At 38.3% G+C, this 21,377-nt stretch overlaps 1 protein-coding gene across 2 annotated transcripts; it reads right to left on the reverse strand.

Moving 5' to 3' along the window:
* Nucleotides 1-6,177: 6,177 nt before the first annotated feature.
* Nucleotides 6,178-12,904, reverse strand: ESM1 (endothelial cell specific molecule 1; the record flags this gene model as incomplete). 2 transcript variants are annotated; one of them, XM_084233979.1, is made up of 3 exons in its annotated part: nt 6,178-6,278; nt 9,429-9,581; nt 12,604-12,904. In XM_084233979.1, 3 exons carry the CDS (start codon nt 12,902-12,904, stop codon nt 6,178-6,180), a joined length of 555 nt encoding a protein of 184 aa, XP_084090105.1. The 2 variants fall into 2 exon arrangements, with proteins under 2 accessions (XP_084090105.1, XP_084090106.1); XM_084233980.1 differs by lacking the exon at nt 9,429-9,581.
* Nucleotides 12,905-21,377: the final 8,473 nt, after the last annotated feature.

The raw sequence follows: 21,377 nt of genomic DNA on the forward strand, positions 1-21,377 counted from the left end.
GTTTATCCCATCTCCACAGAGGCTTCACAGGGCTCTTTAGAGACAGGCTAGAATTTTTCATCTCCACACTCTGCATCCTGGGCATAACAAATGCTCCTCCAAGCAGTCTGCTTATCTGCTTGTAGATAAAAGTTACCATTGCCTGGAACTAGACTAACTAGACTCTCTCCTCACTTTTTAAACTGGATTTTGCTTTTATGTAAGTCTATAAAACAGATTCCATTTTCAAATTTCTCCAGTTTCTACAAGCCATGAAACAACTTTATGGAAATGGTATTCAGAATCTGCAAAGCTCTAGTCTCAGGACCCCTCTGTAGCTCTGATTCATTAAATAACTAGAAAGTCAGCCATGATCCTGGATTTCCTGGTTTGTTTCCAAACCAAGAACTCTGCTGGTGCCAAGCCTAGCAGGAGTTCCTGAACTAGCCAACATTCCTTGAGTTTCCTTTGAGAGGTGAAATGAAAAGGCAGCTTAAAATGCATTCTATAAGAAAGAAAGGTATGAACAAGTTAAGGGGAAACTACAAAGGAAGCGGACCAAGTCCCAAAATAAAAGGCAGGAATAGAAAACTAAAAATAACATGCAGGGAAGTGTGCCACATCTGTAGTGCTCCTTGCATTCTCCTGAAGCATTGTACCTTTTTTTTTGTTTTTCAGGAGCATGCTAATAATTGTTTGGAGATTTAAATAGAACTCTATTATTTGTTCTTTAAAAATAGTCACTTCTTTTGTAGAATTGTGAGAGTTTCAAACTGTAATAATTGAATTTCACTCACTGTGATGTACTGTTTAGAAGTTAGTCCATTTTCTTCAACCTCTCTATTCTTCTTTTCAAACATATATAAAATATGCTTTGAAATACTTTTAATTTTTTTTTAATATTTTAAACATTTCAGTCTTGTTGCAATGAAGGAAGACTTGAAAGGCCCCCCAAATGGGGTGGGTTTTAAGATAACAGTCACCTGCCACCTATTGGAAAGTTTAGTGCATGTCAGAAAAGGCAACAGGACCAAGTGGCAGCGACTGAACTGTGTGCAAACGCGGACACCCACACCTGACACAGTGGACCACGGAGGACAGAGTCGTTAAATAACACAGGGGAAGTCAATAGCCGGTGAGTATCTCAGTGAGTTGATCCTTGTTCCCTCTTACTCAAAAACTCCAGGATCCTTCCATACTATTTAAGATGATCAAAAACATTTTTTAAGTAAGCTAACTATGTACAGTGAGCACAGAGCCACCAACAGGAAATCCATTGCTCACCTTCTCGATTTTGCTTCCTTATGAAGACTTTTATTAGATTGATATTTAAATTCTCAAAGTATGTTATCTGTAGACCATGATGAATATAGTTGCCATTTATCCACTGTGTGAGGTTTCTCTTCTACCATTCAAACAACTATCAAATTATTATGCAACTACTTTTTTTCCCTTAAGAGAAATGTGTTATAGTAGATTTTAAGAAAATGAAATCTCATCCTGGGAACAGCTCATATAGAGGTCATTCTCAATGTTTGTTAAATAATCACTTCCAAGTTGTGAATTCCTGTTTTCTCTAGACACAACAAAAACAGGAAATATTTACCAACTTCACAGGTGTCAGGAAATACTTTAAAAACCCTGGTGGCCCAGATCACCACTTCAGCATATAGCAGTTACATGCATAGGTGCAGAAGGTATATTGTAATCTAAAATGTGAACTTATGATCCAGAGACCTTTGACTATGCTTTCTAAGGATTCACTTGCTTTGCTTCATCGAGACCAAAGGTTTGTTCCAAAAGATAAGCACAGGTTATGTTCATGTGCTTTGTAGCCTAAGTATTTACAAGAAAACTCCAATTCTCTTTATTTACTTGTTTGAAATTCTATTTCCATATTTAATAAAATGCCAACATGAAAAGGTACATCTCAAAAGTACTGAAATAAAACATTATGTTAAGTCACCATTTATGGAATAAATCACTGATTTGATTTCATCTGTTTAAATTTGCGGCAATTTCAAAAATGGAGAACATTTTCCCCACTTATAAAATTAACTACAAAACTTTTACAAAACAGCTAAAAATATAAAGATTAAGATAACATCACTGTTAGTGTCTTGATTTGTATGCTGTGTATATTTTTCACAGAAATAAGATGATTTAAGTGGACTTGTAACATTTTTTTCACTTACTGTACAGCCAAAATGTTCTTTATCAACCTCTACTCAATCATCCCACTGAAATCAACATACATCTCCATTTTCCCCAATGATATTTGATTACTGACATCCGTGGTGTACAGTGCAGTTTGCAGGCACCAGGCCTCCCTCTGGGTTTCACTCTACCCTTGCATTTCCACCAGTTGAAATTAAAACATAGCAAGTCTCTGTGGCATTTGTTCCCAAACCTGTTGTGCCAGTTATCACTGTTACTTAACTTAAATATTATATACATCAATAAGCTGGCAATATTTTTAAAAGTGAAAATTATTGTTTCTGTGGACACTAAGGTGAATATTTTAAGGAAACCTGGTAAAGGTATCATTTTTAAAAACAACTGCTCTCAACCTGAAGAGTCCTGAAAATCTACAAGGAGCCTGATCATGGTCTAGGCAAGGAAGATCAGGTACATGCCACAAGCAGCCAGACTGCCTACCAGCTCCCAGCACCAATTACATTGACACCCTCTGCTTTGACTTAAATGTGTTCGACATCAGTCACCTCATATGCATCATTTTTTATGTCTAAATCATGCATTGGTCATGCCTTTAACCAGTACCTTATCAGTGACCTTTCAGTATATTTTCAATTTTTCAATCCAGTGAAAATATTGCAACATTTATTATATAAATATTTTCATACACTTTAAAACATTATTTCCTTAAAATAAATTTACAAAAGTACAATTTTGCAAGAAAATCTTCATTTTTTAAAGTGTTCTTAGAAAACATAATTTTTAAGGCCTTTTTAAAAAAGTAGTTTTTAAACCTTCTTATAGATACCTGTTTTTAAATGGGTAAACTAAAGATTTTAATGTTTCATTTTTCAAAATCAACGGCAAAAAATAATATAATGATAAGTAGTAGAGTTTTTATTACCACATAGAAGATTTTATCACCAAATTTATTTGTATGTAGGTGTTTTCATCTATAATATACAAGGTTTAGGCTAGAATACTCTAGGCCCCTCTTCTCAACCCCAGTATCTCAGATTTCCATGTACTTCTGTATTTTCTAGAGGGGTTGGAATGTGTATAAATACATCTACTTTATAAAAGTTATGTCCCAAAAATCTATATAAGTGGAACTTTATAAACTGGATTCGTGTAAACACATCAAATTGTGCCATTGTTTCAGAAAGTCCTTAGCTCTGTTTCTGACTAATAACTCTGTGGTTAGAATGGTATTGCTAATTTTGAGGGTGGGGGGACAGAAAGAAACAAATACTGTCCTAGCAACTAAAGTCTACAGTTGCACATTGACTCCCCTTTGGTCCTTCCCAGATGACCTTCTAGAAAAGGCTCCTCTGCCATGCAGTTTTAGACTTCCAAGCCGTCCTCTCCATGGACTCTGCTCAACTGTGGCACAAGGACCTCCTAAGTTTGCTCAGGTTGGCTTGAACTCCCCACAATATATGGCCCCCCTGTTCACCCTTCTTGAAAGTCACTCTATGAAACCAGATGCTCCTTGGTTACTTCCTAAGTCTCGTTCTCCCACCTCCATCCTTTTAGGGGTTTTTTTACTTGTCCCTGACAAGTCCCCACACTTTAGCTTAAACTTTCTCTGACATTTCAGCCCTCTCAGTTAAATATCTGCAAGTAAAAAATTAAATGAACAACTGGTTAAGAAATACTGCAATACATTCTTTTAGAAGGCCAACAATGATTGGTTTTATCTCCCTAGTAGGAAAGTCTAGATTTCCCTATTTCCTGATTCTCAAAGTGTAGTCTGTGAACCAGCAACATTTGTATCACCAGGGAGCTTGCTAAGACACAAAATTCTTGGGCCTCACCGCAGATATACTGATTAATTTGTGTTATAACAAGGCCTGCAATGATTCTGATGCATACTAAAGTTTGAAAACCACCACTCTATAGTACACACCGTTTTAAAGCCCGGACTTAGTTTAATAACTAGTATTTACCAACAGGTAATCAGTGATAATCTCCCTCTAAATATCTATGTGGTGTTGAATCACTTCTGTGGATCCTTTATTCCTAAGGAATTCAGAAGAAAAACCCAACAAAACAAAAGAACAAAGTATGTTCAACGTTTAGTATCTTGATACTGTGTGAAAGAGTTAAGATGCGATTTCAAGCCTTAGTCCTACAGCTACCTTGTGATAACAATGGCCAGTATTTGATTTTTTTGTGCTTGTAGAATGAGCTGATGCATAGGGACCTTATTTAGGAAGTTCTAAGGCACAAGGAAACCAAATATGTGAGGCAAAGAAATAAATATTCTGCCCTCCTGTTTTATTTATTTTTTTTATTTAAATAATAAATTTTATTTTTATATTCCCCCATACAATTGCAAACCCCCCATTCTGACCCCAATCCCTCCCCTCCTGCCCCCCACCCCCCAAAAAGTGTCTCTGGTTCATAGTTTTTTGTTGATTTTGATTTTCACTTTCTTATATTCATTTTCCTGGTCCCTTATTTAAGTTTTCTAGAAGAAACTTACCTGTAGCAGAAAATTAATTGGAGCAAACTGCCCTTAAATATACATAAGAGTTCTTATTCATTAAAAGAATTGATTGAATAATTTTTAAGTCAGAAATGGACTCAGAGCAACTGGATTTCTTTGTTGTTTTTTTTATTAAACAATAATCAACTTGTCCTTTAAGTTTATTCAGCTTACATTCAAAGACCCGCCCACACACAGATTCACAACTCTATTGGCAACTTCAAGAATAAAATGTAGGTACATAGTGAAATAGCTCTTAAATAATTCTTCATTCCAAATAAAATACGTCCTAAAAAAACTACTACAACTGCCCTATTTGTTCTGAGATCCTCCCAAGTATAATCCTAATTCCACTTAGCAACCATGTTTAAAGGAAAAATATGAAAAATGAATATACTTTACAGTTGATATTTCCTTCTGAAAATTGACCTTCTTTTCTAATTTCCTAAAATGCTATTTTCTGCTTTAAATTTAAAACTCATCTAAATTATAGCACTTATTTTCAATAAATTCCCTCTATTATTTATTTGTTGATATTTTGTAAATTCATACAACTGTTTTTCTGGGTTTCTCTTAAGCTTATTACTGTTTGATATTACTATGATTATTAGTCATAAATTTACTATGCCTTGATTTTTTAATACCTTATAGAGTTACAACTTTAGTCTAACTATTCTAAACAAACAACATTATTCATTCCTCAAGAAGGTGATAAATATGGGTATGGAGGATGATTCGTACTAACATATTTGCTTACAAAAATATATAAATATTTACCTTCACACCTCCCCCAAGTGGGCAAAATACTTAACAACTCTCTCTGAAGTGGAATTTTTTAAAACCCATGTATGGAAGTGTATATTTACCCTCCGTCCCAGAACCATCCTTCAGTCACAGGTAACCTGGGAACTACATTAGCAGCCCTTTCAAACCTGCCCCAATTCAAGTTTGCTACTCAAACTCCCATGAGCTTCAAACATCCCACTTCCTTCAGGGATTGTTTTGTTTTGACTTTTCCCAAAGTAAAAATAAAGTACAGTTAAATTCTATAGAAGCTAGCATAAGGAAGATCTAAATATTATACTCCCACACACCTACCCCACCTTTACTTGCTCCTAATGTTTCCTCCATCCTGTATCCCAACATTAAAATACATCTGAGTCAAAGAACCATGGACTCACTGTGCTTTTCTGCTCTGGCTAGCTTTCTCTTTGACTGACCTACTTCCATGTTAAGATTTGTCTAAATTGCATTTTTAGCTCCTCAAAATTACTATAAACACATTTTTAACAATTTATATGCATTCAAATATTTAACAAATGATTATCTAAACGTGTTCAGTCATATGCATTTTATGGATTGTTAGTAGCCTTTTTTTTTTTCTGGACCTGAATCATGGTTGGTCTCCAAAAATTACAAGTCCATATGCAATCATCTAGACTGTTCCTAAAGTATTGGCTGCATTGAATGATCATGAAAATAGAGCCTTCTTGTGGAAATCCCATCCAGGATCAGCGAGGATTCAACCATTTCATTACAGGAGAGCGAGCTGCATTCTCTTTCACATGTTCTTCTCTCACAGCATTGCCATCTCCAGATGCCATGTCATGCTCTGAAATTCAGAGGAACAGAAATCATGTCCGGTGTTTAAAGGCCGAAGATCAAGTACAATTGTGCCTTGTTTTTTTACTAAAAAAATTTACAGTGAATCTAATAGATTCAAAGATTCTGCGCTAGTACTACTCACTGACTCATCAGTGAGCATCTCCCATCTAAGATGGCACCATCTGAATTACTTCTCTTGGTAAACCTATCACCAGTCATTATCTTAGAAGTACATTTATCTTTTGCCCTTTTTCCCATATGACCTGACTCCACCACTAGACTATCAGCTCTGTGAAGTCAGGGACTTTGTTTTTTTTCACTGTCACAACAGTGCAAAGAACATCCTAAGCACTTGGTAAATACTTATGGGATGAGCAAATACACCAGATCTCTAAGCATGAGTTTTCCACTATCTGGTAAGAGTGATAGCTTACTGGTGTGGCTCCAGAGGGCAGGAGGAAAACCAAGAACAGAATTTTTATAAGTACATTCTGGCTCATTCTTTCCTCTAAGAGGAAAGTTGTAATACTTAGAATTTTCTAAGAGTAGTGAGGTGTGTTTCCTTCAGTGGTGCACCTCTTGAAGGGAATGCTATAAGAAGATTAGAGTAGGCTGGCAGATAAAAGCATATAAATTCATGAACCTTTCCAGATATTACCTCTCTCTCCCAAAAAAATACTTGTGAATTCCTAGTCTTAGAAAACTACCCACTACCAAAGGTTTGGGAAACGAAGACGGACAGTCCACTTTTCAAGAGTGTGGTGGCCAACGGGTAGGAAGCAGAGAACACCTCATTTAATCAGGCTTCAGCAGGGACCCCCACAAGTCCCTGTGCTGATGAACTTGGGACCATTTAATCTGCTCTGTAAGGTCAGTCCCAGACATATTTTTGCAGGGGTCATGTGATACCCAGGGCAGAAATAAAACCCCAACCCCCTTCCTATAAATTGTGACTTGTGAACCCCAGAAAGCCACATACAGACAAGGCACAGGGCATCCTGGACACTCACTCCACAAGGCCTTTAGGATATTCTGCTCTCTACCCCGAACCTGGCCAAGGTTTATCAAGATTGCACTATTAATCATTTTTTATTTCACCGTAAGCCAACAAAATGGTTTAGGTCAAAAAATGCTCTTTCCACAAATTTCTAATAAGAATCTTGATACCTAATATTGAGATAGAAACTTTTTTGGATAATCTATTGTATAACTTCCACCCAGCAAAATAACAGTTTCCAAGGCATTTATATAATAGTGGAGATACTTGCAGAATCCACAAGCAAAAGAGACTGTGCAACAGTTCCAAGGAGAAGGGGCTGTGCTGCTGTGAGTGCAGTAGGGTCGGGGCAGGGTGGGTGGGGTGCCGGTGAGACAGCAAGAAGTGTCCCTGCCCTTGAAGATTATCCCAGAGGAGCATCTGGGCTCCCAAACATTCCATCTCAAACACCAACAAAGATTCACAAATGATTCAGTTCTCTCTGGGTGAGAAAGATTTACGTGCAACTAAGCAAGTGAAGAGTGAAGAGGGATGTGAAAATTGTTCCTTCAAAGCCCTCGTCAGCCAGTGTTTAGGAAAGCAAAGCAAGACAAAAGAATTTGCAAGTGTTTGGGGCAGCTAGCTGGACTGAGACAATAGGTTTCAAACCTGTACAAAACCAATCAAATCACTCAAATATTGTCTACATCTCAGGAAGCAGATTGGTGCTTGCTAGGAGCTGGGGGAATGTTAAAAGTGGGGTAACTGTTTAATGGGTATTGGGGTTTTATTTAGGGCTGATGAAAATGTCCTGAAAGTAGGCAGAGCTGGTGGCTACGCCAGTACTCAGAATGTATGAAATATCGCAGAAAGGTTCACTTTAAAAAATTAATTTTATATTATGTGAATTTCAGTAAAAATTATTTTCAGGATTTAAAATTATACTATCCTAGAGTTATAAGTCATAAATATTTAAAATATTAATGAGTTCAATTTCCATATCAAATATTTAGGTTTTTAGAAAAATATTTCCATTTTAAATTAATGATTAAGGAATACCCCACAGTAATAGCAATTCATTTAAATGCACAGTATTTGTTCTTTATCATAATGTACTTAATTGTACCCAGGTGAAAGGAGATAAAACTGGGAAATAAGCACATGTGACAAATGTCAATAAATTTGAAGTACAAAGGACCATAAAAAAGAAACTGAACAAAAAGGATTTGGATTGTCAATTGTTTATATTTAAGGGGGGTGGGGAGTATATAATGTGTTGACATAAGTAGTGGCTACATGTTATTTTAAATGAACTACTTTCATATAATGAAGCCTGTACTGGATATTTATTTAACAAAATAACCAAATATGTACATAGCACCAACTTATAGGCTTACATTTCTCATATTATAACCTATAAAAGAAAGACAGGCACTAAGAAGCAGCATGTATTCTGAATTTCATTCAAAGGTTTAGAGAGAATTCTTAAATTACATTCATCAATACTATCTCTTATCCTCTCCAAAAGTCATGAAATCACATGCTTGGAATTATTACCTTGAAATGCTTCCATTTGATTTTTTAAAAAAGGATATATATATATAGAGAAAAAGAATGTATACATAGTTTCTATCTTGGCTCTTACACTTTATCCAGAGTACTTTTTCTATGTGAAGTCAGGAAAGAACTGCATACATAAAACAGATCACAGAAGAATTTGAAGAACTTTGTATGTATTGGTTGGTTATTTTTTATTACAGGCTTTTTGGTAATCAATCATATTTATCCTCCATAATAACTGGGTAACCTCTATGGGAAATTATATAATCCTCAAAATTATTGAGATCTTTCTTAAAAATAGCAACAGCAATCCAGTTCAACAACTACCCACCTTCCCACTGAGTAAAATAGCAGAATGATTCAAATCAATGTTTTGTCCTGCTCATCAATATTTTTTTTACATAGCTATTCTGCTCATTTCTTTTTTTTTCTTTTTTCTTCTGGATATTATATATTAATATTAATATCACATATATTATTTTTCTATATCATAAAATACCTAGCATGGTGCTGTATTTTTAACTTTGTGGTCATTTTTATTTTTATTTCATCAATTTTTTTTAAGTATTCATACTGAAGATGAGACTGTTATTTCAATGTTTATGCCAGAATCAGTCTTACCCGTGTGAGATACAAATCTCCTGTTGGAAGTCTTGGTTACTGAAAACTGGAAGAAGGGAAATTTCAGACATCTGCCTGTCACCCTGTCACATATGCCCGACTGACAGTTGCAGGTCTCCTTGCATTCCATCCCGAAGGTGCCGTAGGGACAGTCTGAGGGCAAAAGGAAAGTTTAGAGAGGGAGCAGCTTGCTGTGTGTGAGCCTCCATCCCCACAGCCCTGCACACTCTCTCAAAGGAACAAACTTCATGAATCTTGACTGTAAGATTAAACCCACCTTTGAAAATCCCCAGGCTTTGGAAATTCAAAGTGTGAGTCAAAAGGTCAAATCACACACTAAGACCAGATAATGAATGCCTCAGTTATAGCCTCCTGCTATAAAATTTAGTTGAAGACATAATCAATATCCTTCAAGCAGTTTTAATTCTGTTTATTTTCTGCCTAGCTGCTAATAGACAGGTTCTCCTAGGTTACCTCTGGGACAGCCCAGTGAAAATTCACAATCGTAGAGCTCCTTGGGGATTTAAAAGATGTGATGCTGTTTTTGAATCCACTGTATTCCAGACAATTCTCTTTAGACATTTAGACATTTCCTACATGTCTAGGAACGGGCTGCAAAGGAACAGGGGCTAAGATAGCTGTCACCCCAAGATATCTGTCTTCAGTCTGCTCCAACTCTTACCATCTTCCTTATCTGTCAAAATGGCAGTACAATTTACCTAACTTCTCCATGTGTTGGAAGATTCACTAGTGAAACCCTCTGCAATGTTAAGTGTTATGTTAAATAAACATGAAAGTTGAGAATTTATCCATATACCTGCCAAAATCTAGGAGCTTATAGAGATCAATATTGTCATACTCTGACTAAAACAGCCAACACTGAGAAAAAGAGGACAAACTCGTTTATTAAAAATGAATGGATTTTGTGATGTAAACAGCAGTGCACTAAATTAACCTGTCTTTAAGAGCCAAACAGATTATAAATTGTAGAATAATTATTCTCTTGGTATAGAATAGTCTTTAAAATGTAGACTCACATATAGCTAAAGATGCAAATGTGACTCATCTGAGTAATTAGCAATTAATACTTGATAGAATGATCAAGATAGATACTAATAAGGTATACATATTTTTAAAAGAAATTTAAGATTGCTCTTTTCAGTTTCCTTCATATTGCAGAGAAGCCTGGTTTGAAGCATTGGTCTCTTCTGGGGAAGAATTGTCCTTTAAAGGGATCTTGAAAAATTCTCTTGCAGAAAAGCCTGCAGGATTGGAATTAGCCTTTGGTGATATTGAAACCTAAAACTTTAGCCAAACTCTCAGATATACTTCTGTTATATCTCCCAATGTACTGGATATTGCTGGGCAGAGATAGTGGGTGTTTAATAAATACATCCTACATTGTTGGTTTGCTAATTGTTATCTGGGCAGCACAATGCCAAATATCTAAATATTTAGAAAGTATCTGGGTATGCTGCTGAAGCATACAGTATACTAGTATACTTCATGAAGTATATGAGTGTTCTGTAAAAAAAAGCTGGAGAAGGAAGTTTTCCTGTAGCAAAATGCAGTATCTATCTAGAGTTGCTAAGATTCACAGACTCACGACTACAGAAGAGAGAAAAATTTTTCAAAAGCAGACTTACTTGCAATCTAAAGAATGCCAGAGAGAGCAATCCTAAATATTTTTTAAATATATCTCATTATATTGTCAATCATTTAGCAGATATTAGAAATGCTTTTCAGCTTTTTCTTTGCCCATATGTGATGGTACCCTTAGAATCACATTACAGAAGCAGTTTTTATGCCAAGAAAAAAGCAATCCACTACATATACTTGCTATATCATAAGTATAATTGTGTTAACCACTTCCTCCCTGATTTCCTTAGTACTGTTTTCTTGACTGATAAGTCCTGTTATTTACAGGGAAAAAAATCCTATTTAGCTGAAAGAAAAAAAGTATATGTTCAGAAAAGATATTTCCTTGATGTTCTGACTTTTATTGAGCAAAGCAGAAATAAAGCCATAAAGAAAATTCTCCCATAGTTCAAGCATTTATTTCCTAACCTTTAGTAGGCTTTGCAGATTAAAAGATGATTGACTTATAAATTATTTGTCTAGCAGATTGGGTCATTAGTAAGAATAACCCAATGCTAGATGATTATTTTTCATGGAAGCATTGTATTAAATACATAAAATAAAAGAACTATTTAGAAATTTCCCACCCTTTATTATGAAACTAATGGATGAGGGGATAGTATGTGTGTTCCATCCTAGTAACAGCTCTGCATGATCAGATCATGAGGTACCCAATCAGAGTATTTTAAGTCACCATTTTTTTCTTTTTTTGAATGTTAAATATTTTTTAAATGCTAAACATTTTAAGCTACAATCACTACACTTGAAATAAATTCTACAAATGCTTAACTACACTGTTTAGCTATAATTTCAACCAAATGAAGTTTTTAAGTCCTTAATGACTGCCAATCTCGTTCTTTACAGACTTCCAATTATTTTTACTGTTATTTTTGCTTGTCTTACACCAACTGCTATTTTTCTAGATGAGCAAAAACCTTTATAAAATGGATTTAGATTTGTTTTATACTTCACGTTACCCTCTTCCAAGTAGCTGTGAGTCATTTCATTAGATGACTTAAGCCCACCAGATTTTACAAAGTGCATTAGTGTTCTTCAGAAAGAGTTGATCTTGACCGATGCCCTCCATCCTCTGGATCCTTTCAAGATCAAAGAACCACTAAAGCCCTGGGCTAAAAACCACTCTCAGAGGTTATCTATCCAGTGCAGACCTCAGTAATCACCGCCCCAGCCCGAGAGAGCACCTAAACATGCCTAACAGATTACCTGTCAAGTTGCTCAAGTGTTCCAGATAAGGAGGCAACACAAACTTCCCTTGCAGTTTTTTTTTTTTTTCCTTAACACTCCTAAAGATAATGAGCAAAATGCTGCACTCCCCTATGTGCCTTTCCACACACTGGGTTGAGCTGCTATTTACAGTCATCCTTTTCTTGTTCCCTGTGGCAGCACCTGCCGGGGGCCTTATCCTCAGCCGCCTGCTTGTCCCTCTCCCTCAATGAGGAAAAGCCCCTCACTTCCCAGCAGACTAAAAGCCCTGGGAGCACCCTAGGCAGGAGGGAAGCAAGGGGTTACTCTTTACCTTTGCAGATACCGAACTCGTCACCAAAATCATCCTCCTCACTGTAAAACTGACACCTCAGCCCCGGGCCACACTTCACGCCGTCCATGCCTGAGACTGTGCGGTAGCAGGTTTCTCCCAGCCCCGCAGCACACACGCGGCAGCAACCACAGTCATCCAGCACCATCCTCTTGCAGCGCAGGCCGATTTTGCACTCGCTACTGTCACAGGTGTCCGGGCAATCCACCGCGTACTTGGTGCTCCAGGCTGTTGCCAGGTGCGCAGGTACCAGGAGCGTGGCCAGTAGCAAGAGGCTCCTCATGTTTCCCAGGGGCTTGGGCTCAGTGTGGTCTTTGCTGGCGGGAAGCAGCCGTCCAAAGTGGTAGCTGAGCCTCTGCCTACACGTTTATGTGTTTTATACACTGGGTTGCCCGCATGCTTCCCCGTCATCAATTTCCTCAACCCAGCAGCAGAGCTGTCCTCCTGCCAGGCTCTCTTGTTTTAGTTTATGAAATCCAGGATGAAGGCTGGATTAACACGCTGCTGCCATCCAGGAATTGAAAAGCCCACGCTGATGTCATCTGTTATGTTTAGATGGTTGTTTTGCATGGGGACTAAAAAACTCACTCACATCCGTCTGGAGGGCTCAAGGACGTCTGTGACAGGGAGGAGAGAAGGTTGCATACCTTCCTTCAGGACAGGGATTGTTCTGACACCGGCATATCACTCGGACTGAAGCTTTATCTCAGAATCTCTGGAGTCAGGAGGAAAATGGTGTGGACATGAATCATCAGGATCGAAGAAGCTCCTTTTTAAAAAAATAAATAAACATTTGGTATTTCCCTTCAATAAATAGCAATGAGATCATTTGGAAGAAGAAAGGGGTATATTGTGCCTTTTCAATACTTAGAAGAAAGAAAATATTTTGAAGGGGATTTTTCTAAAGACCCTCTCTTCCTTCCTCTCACCCCTCTCCCCAAATATTGTTTCTAAAGGAATTCATAGTGTGCATAGTTGTCAGGGATGTAGCTGTATTTCTAGTAAGATGTGGAGCTGCAGCTGAGAATTTCCTTTAAATTAATACACAATGCCACAAAAGAGGTAAGATGCTATTGGCACTGTTCCTGGGTTACTCAATTCTGGAAAAACTTATCAGTTGGACTTCTCCTGACCCAAAATTCCCAGGGGAGAAGGCTCATCCATCACTGAGTCAGCTTGTCCAATGACAAAGCCTCTTCGGATGGCTTCCCCTCACCTTCTGGCATCTATCAGAGCCCTCACTAAAAACGCCAAACGAGGCAGGCAGCCCAAAGAAACAAACGAGCCAGTAGGGAAATCAGAATGTGGCTCAGAGAGGCAAGTCACAGGAAGGGAAAACATAACCCATCAGGAAAGAAAGTCTTCAAGTCATGGAGCACCACAGGATTTCAAGCCACTAGGGAGGACACAGCAGTCCTCTTCAAATCAACTGGACCATCACCTTGTTAAGCAAGGTTTGTGGGCAGAAAGAGCAAGGAGAAAGAAGAGAGCATTCTTATACCAGTGACGTCTTGGATTCTAAGTACTTCTCTGTCATCCCCCAACCCCCACAAAAAAAAAAAACTCATCAAAATTAATATATTCTATCCTCATCTCCCCCAGAAGCAAATACACACTTAGCAAATGACATGTTCTGGTCTATCTTTTTCTATAGTGGGTAATATTCCTTGAGCACTGTTCTGAAGCATCTTACATGTATTAACTCACTCATTTTTCATCATGACCTTATGAGATAGGTACTATTATGTCCATTTTATGAATAAAGAAAATGAGTCAGAAAGAAGTTAAATAATTAGCCCAAGTTAAATAATTAGCTCAAATAATTCCCCATTAATGTCATAGAGCAAACTTGAATCATGTCACTCCAGTATCAAAGCCGCACATTGCCTGTTATACACATTGGTGTTTCCATAGCCAGTGGTTCTTATGGCCTGGTTCACAGTTCAGACTGTAACCTGGAAAAGATTTCTGGTTCCAACTTGACTGAACACCACTTTCTGATGAGAGAGCAGTTAACTGGAAGAGTGGTTAATAACAACACCTAACCATTCTAGATATCTTACTAAGTGCCCAACAACACTATGCACTTCATGAGGATTACCACATTTAACTTTCAAAACAATCTCAAGAACAAGGTACTATTCTTAACCCTATCTTAGAGATGAGAAAACTGAACCCTTTAGAGTTTAAGTAACTTGCCAAGATGACACAGTTAACAAATGGTGAAGTCAGGACACTGAGACAGAGTATCTCTAGAAACTAGAATAAGGATTACAAAATCAAACACATACGGGTGCCAAACAGGTGACCCAGGTGAAGCGGTAAATTATACCTGGTTTAATGCAGTGGGAAGGAGTAGATTTTTTCACCTGGGAGCACCTGCCTCCTCTAAAGGAAGCAGCCACTCCTTAGGGGCTGCTGACTGCTGCCATGCAGAAATATAAGCCCACTGTACCGTATCCAGTCTGCAAAGTTAACTGATGCCACTGGATGCCAGACATTTTAATGTAATATCCTAATTTTTTAAGTGTTGGCCAATATTTCATTCAAATTAGAAAACATTACATGCACCCTCATTCCTTATAGACTATTGATACACCAACTTGGTCTTGCTATATATTTTGGATTCTGACAGTGCTGAATTCAAATCTCTGCTCTGCAAAAAAAAAAAAAAAAAAAAAAAAAAAAATCTCTGCTCTGCCACTTACTACCTAAGCGGTCCTACATAAGGAAACTGGAAAGGACCTTCTGATCCTTCTGATCTTTTAGAGGAATTTAAGGAAGAAATAATAAAGGGTCTTTGAATGTCAACATCGTAAGTGGTGAGGAGAAGGACAACCCCTCCTATGAGTTCCCCAAAATTGATAATACCTGTAGTAAATGACAATGTGATGGAGAGAAGATGTCAGTTGAGACACCAGATATACAACAGTAAACCAATACACAGAAGAGAAAAGAAAGCGTATTCACGATCCATAATGATAGAAACTTCTCAACGCATACCACTCATTACTCAATACACAGCACAAAATGGGACAGTCATTTGGAGAAACTTCAATTCCTTCCCAGAGCAAACAAGAACTATTTGTTCTGGCACAACCCCTATGAGATTTCTTATCTAGTTATATTTCTTTCTCAACCTTGAGCCCAGATCTACCATTCTTATGAGGAAAGTTAAGAAGGTTAGGAAATCAGAGCATGCATAAGCAAGGAACTGACTTTAATCTGCAGCAAAAAAGTTAAGGTGAAGGCAAAGCTATTGATGATGAGGGTGTTAAGTCCACCTTGGTTGGCTTGTCTTGTTTGGGGACTGGCAAATCTCTAACCTTTTTCTGCTTGTGCATCAATTGTCAATTCACAGAATGAGAAGGGCCTCTCTGAAAATGCAGATCCAAGCTATGCTGGGTCAAACCATATAACTCAGGATCTAGAGGGTATGTGTGGCCTTCTGCATTGGGGCCAGGGGAATGATAAAAACCAAATAACTATCAACCCAGGACACTCTGTTCATTTAAAATACCATTGTGATTTTTTAACTTAAACTTAATATTATACAAGCAGAAAAATAAGCCAAGGTAATGTGCACTGGTATTTTGTGCTTTATTTTTCACAATATGATGGCTTGTAACCAAATACCAAGCATTTTCTCTAGACAGGAAACGTGGGGAAGGCTCTGGAAAGGTTCCAAACCATCATGGTCAAGTCAACTCGTACCATACTTACTGTGCCTTTCTCACAACCCCCTCCACCAGATAGGTTTGATTTAAATTAAATGACAAAGGCAGCCCTGGAGGTGAAAATTTCCAAGCAGTAAGTGGAGAAATTTAGGCATGAAACTTGGGTTTTGGTTAGTTTTTGATTTTGGCTTTGGTTTGGTACCATCTGAAAGTCATCCTGCTTTGACACCAGCTGATGGCAGTTTTGCAGGTGGCCAGTTTAATATTTAGTAAACAATAATATCAATGGTTTCCCAGAATCATTTCCAGAGTGGTAAGTTAAAATGGGCACCAATATGTTCCCTTTATTTCTCTTTCCACCAGGGAAAGTAAAATAAGGTCCAGATCCTGGGGCAGTTGGATTGAGCTGCAGCCCTTGAGTGCTTCTTTGTGCAAGTGAGGCCGAAGTCTTCAGAGGGAGAGGCCACAGAGGATTGAATGGGACCCAAGCAGAGACAGCTCTGCCACCACCAAGTCTTGTGATGTTAGACAAGTCACAGGCCATATACATTAAGTCCCTCGTGTCTCCTCTCTACCTCAACAAATTAGGAGGATCAAGAGGGGTTTCATCACTATTAGAGTCTAAAGCTTTAAAATTTACTTCCTCCTTCTAAAATAATCTTACATTTGGGGGCAAATATTTTCACAAAAGAAATAGCTGTGCAGTTTTTATTTCCATTTTTAAGAAAAAATTTAAATAGTGAAGTCAGATTTGATGTTACAGTCAATTTTCAAAAACTACATCTGCTCAGATGAATAAAGTGAAATACACCACCTTTACTTAGGTTTCTGACCTGCCTGGGCCCTCTGAGTTGTCTTAAGGAGCAGATCAAGGATGCAGGCAACAGGAGGAGGAGGGCAACCCCACTGTTGCCCCCAGAAAAGAGTGCCTAGGGAGGAGTGATGGTGAGGGAGTGTGAGAAGATAGGACAGGGCACCCACAGTGTTTGCTACAAACCTCAGCCACTGCTCAGAGACTTAGCCACCTGATCCAGAGTATTGACAGAATCCTCTGAGGATGCAGATACAAAATAGGGGTGGTTTTCTTAAGCCCTGGCCAAATCTAGAAGTCTCTACTCTGGGTTCACACTGTCAGGAATTCTTTGAGAGTGAGAAAGTCTAGATGTAGGGACACATGAGGAGCTTTCACTACCCAGCTGCCTACTGCTTTTTGCCCCCAGTTCTAGCAGGTTCTAGTAGGGGCAGTCAGGCAAGTCTTTCTAACAGCTCCCTCTTTCTCAGACCAGGGTTCTGAGTCAATAAACCCATTTGCAGGAGACTCCAATCAGACAGTGTCCTGCCTCCAAATAAGAACCCAGAAGCATTGGGTGCTGCTGTGACACAAAGGAGAAGCAGTGTGCACTGCAGAAGTCCTCTGAACTTGGAACCAAAAGGCCGGAGTTTGAGTCCCAGCTCTATGGGTCCTGGTGTCAGACACCTACCAGCCTTCCTAATGATGTGAAAACACTTTTTCAGCAAAATAGTAGGGATAGAATATACAACACCTTTCTCAAAAAGATGTTTTGAAGATCAAAGGAGAATGCCAGATGTGAAAACATGTTCTCAACTGTAATTTACCATGTAAGTATAAAATACTATTCTATAAGATATACTATGCCAGAAAAGAAAGTGGGCCTGTGGCTGGCTATCTCTGCCTTTACCTTTCCTCCATTTCCCTCACCTGCAAAATGGCACAGCTTTTCATTGATGTAATTCACAGGACGATGGCTGAGCATTCCAGACTCACTTGGGAAGACTCCATCATTCCTCTCTGCAGCCTGCCTCACCCCTCCCAAGGTAGGATGATGAAACAGCTCACCAATCTGCTCCCTCAGGCCAAACAAGTTGTTTCTCTTTTTTCTTTAATCACCAGTTTCCTAAATGACTCAACTATTAGCTCAAGCACTGGAATCATTTAGACATTAGAACTCTCTGATATAAGAGAACATAGGTTTAAAAAGTCATGTTAGAAGTTATTGCTAAGACATTTGGAATTTTCACTAGGAATTTTGGAAAGAGTAGAACTTCTGATTAACACAAGAATCATAGGAAATGATTCTGCTACTTTGCTTCTCTAATAAAATGGCACTTCCTTTGCCTAGCCTTAAATTGACCCCTTTTATAATGTAATAAAATATTAATCAGGACCACCCTCACCAGACTCATCAGAGTTTATCTAGAAGTGATAAAGAACCCAAGCCTTTATGTGATATGTGGGTTGAATAAAAATTGAGAGTCCCTCAAGGGACTCTCTCCAGTCCCTTGAGGAACTGGCAGCTTCAGATTCACTCATAAATCTGGTGTCTTGGTTCTTTTCTTCCTGGATGTTCCAATGAAGGGCCACATGGTGACCTTCCTGGGGAAAAAAAAAAGTGTCTTGCTTTCTTTTGGCTGCCGTGGGCTCCAAAGGCTTAATGACTGCACATGAGGGTGCTTCAGACCAGGTCCAGGGCAGAGAACATCTGAGCGAGACCCAGACCACCTGCATCAGGGTCCTAGGTTGCTTGTCAAAATGCCACAGGCATGGATTCCAAGTTCATAGGCATGGGGTGGGCCTAGGAATCAGCATTTTAACAAGTAAGTCACTTAGTTCTGATAAATTAAAAAATTAGAAAAACCTCTAGAACAAAAGTTTTTCCCAGTCACATCTCTTCATATTAGCAGAATTGGTACTTATCTTTACTCTGAAGATCTCTGACAGAAAAAAGGCTATCTTTGGATATTGGCCTAGGATTTTTAACTATATTATGTACATTAGCTTTTTTAGCCTATTTCACTGATTCTGAAACATGCGTCTTCACACGTCAACATCACTGTAGTTGGGATTCAGCCATCACGACGTCATTTCCATGGTCTACATGTGTACATCAAAACTTGTGGGATGCCAGTCACTTGGAAAAAAATCTCAAAGATTACAGTGATTCTAACTTTTAAGAAATACTACATCCTGAGGGCCCAGAGGTCCAGACACTATGAAAAAGAAATGACATGGACATGTGACTTCAAGGACCAGATGTAAATGTGAAGGTCTAGTTTAGCCAATGTATTGAGTTTCTATTTTTCTTTCTATAAATGTTTAAAATTTTTGAGTGACAGAAATCTGTCCAAATAAACCTAAAAGAGTGATTTCATTAAGTAGAAATTAAAGATCTAGTAATATAGAAGCATTATGTCAGAGTTTAATTGGAAGAATTTTTTTCTCCTTTAATGCTATACACAACACATTTCACTTATGACATCTTAGACTGAATTAAATACAGTAGTTGTCTAAATAAAAAGACATGCTTATAGTTTTGTTGACCCACCTCCTGCAAAAGTTTGACTAGCAGTACAATGAATTCTGTTTAATCAATTCTTAATCCCCTATTAGAACTTTACATGACGAACTATAAGACCTTATTCTTGCAAGCTGCCTGATAAATATCATTCTCACTTGATTGGACCACAGGTATTTTAGGGTGAGAGACACATGTTGTAAAACCCAAGCTTAATATCCCACTCTCATTTCCAAAGTGTACACACACACTCTCTCTCTCTCTCTCTCTCTCTCTCTCTCTCTCTCTCTTTCACACACACACACACACACACACACACACACAGAAGCACACACACACAGAGCTTACATTTCTAACAGTGGATCGTGAGCCTGTGTACACACCACCATTTCCAGGCAACATGCTGAGACTATCTCCTTTGTAAATATATTTAGGAAGTACTCACTGAATAAAACACCAAACAATGTCCCCAAGAATGAAAGGAATCCAGTGTGATTTTGGCTTTCTGTATTCAAAGTTTTCTCAAGATGGCAAATCAAAATTTCAGCCTTCATATGGTGTAGCCTAGAAAGGTAGTTTATGAAGAATCTACCATTGTTATAGTTCCAGGCTGTTTATTATTAATGCCTTCATTTTAGTAACTTAAAACAATGGAACTTCAAATAAGGCCACAGATGATTCTAACACAGTACATCCAGGCAAATGCCTAGGCTGAAACAAAAAATGGAGGTGATCCTATCTTTCTGGAGGATATCTGATTGGCACTTAAAGGTGCTTGAGGGGAAATGACTTAGTAAAACTATTTTTAAAAAAAAAGGATAATATATGTGGCATTCTTGCCTTGATAATCTCTTCCTAATTAGTTGAACACATAAACACAACCAAATTCCCTAAGAGCACTAGCAACAACAAAAACTGGGTGGGGTTCACTCTGCCACAGAATCCTACATGGAAATGCAACCCCATCGAGTCCCACTATAGAGCAGTTAGAATAAACAAGTCACTGGAGACCTTTATTACTTGAAAAAAGAAGAAACAGGTTGAAGGGATAATTGTGACCCCAAAGTTACTTAAGCCCTAAATATACCTTAGAGCCAGAAAAGGTCCAGATTAAGAAAGGGTTCGTGGAGAGTTTTTCATTTAACTACCAAAGAAACCAAAATTAAGAAATAATTGATAACTTACTTTTCAACTACACATTTTTTAACTTTGGTTTTTGTGGGGTTTTTTAATCTTTTCCTATAGTAGTTACATGGCAATAGCAAGTTATAAACATTTGTCTTCACAGAAAACAAAAATGACCTGATTGTAGGCAAATGTGTCCACAGTTGACCACAAAGGTGACCTGGGCTTGCTTCTCCATCTACCTGTTTCTTTTCTTTTCTCCACCCATCAAACATTTCACCCTTTGAGGTTGAAATTCAGGGGGTTATGTGATGCCCTCAAGCTGTCCTCTGCCCAGGACTAACCCAGCTTGGCCTCTCTGCAGTCCTTTACACCCCAGAGGCCCTTTTGATCCAGGTGGATGCAGAAACCGGTTTGTGATAACCCTCAGGGCTGCACAATACTTGGTCAGGTCCTGCATATCCAAGAGGCTCTAAAAATGACCTACCTTCTGGGATGAAATGAGCCAATTCCAGAGGCCAGCCTCACAAACCCCAAGCCCCCAAACTACAGTGAGGACAGCCTCACCCCACATACAGCACCTCCTCCCTGCCCCAGGTCTCAAGGGCCCCGGTTGGGAAGTCTTCTCTCACTTCACCTT

Source organism: Talpa europaea (assembly GCF_964194135.1).
Source record: "Talpa europaea genome assembly, chromosome: 5".
NCBI lineage: Eukaryota > Metazoa > Chordata > Mammalia > Eulipotyphla > Talpidae > Talpa > Talpa europaea.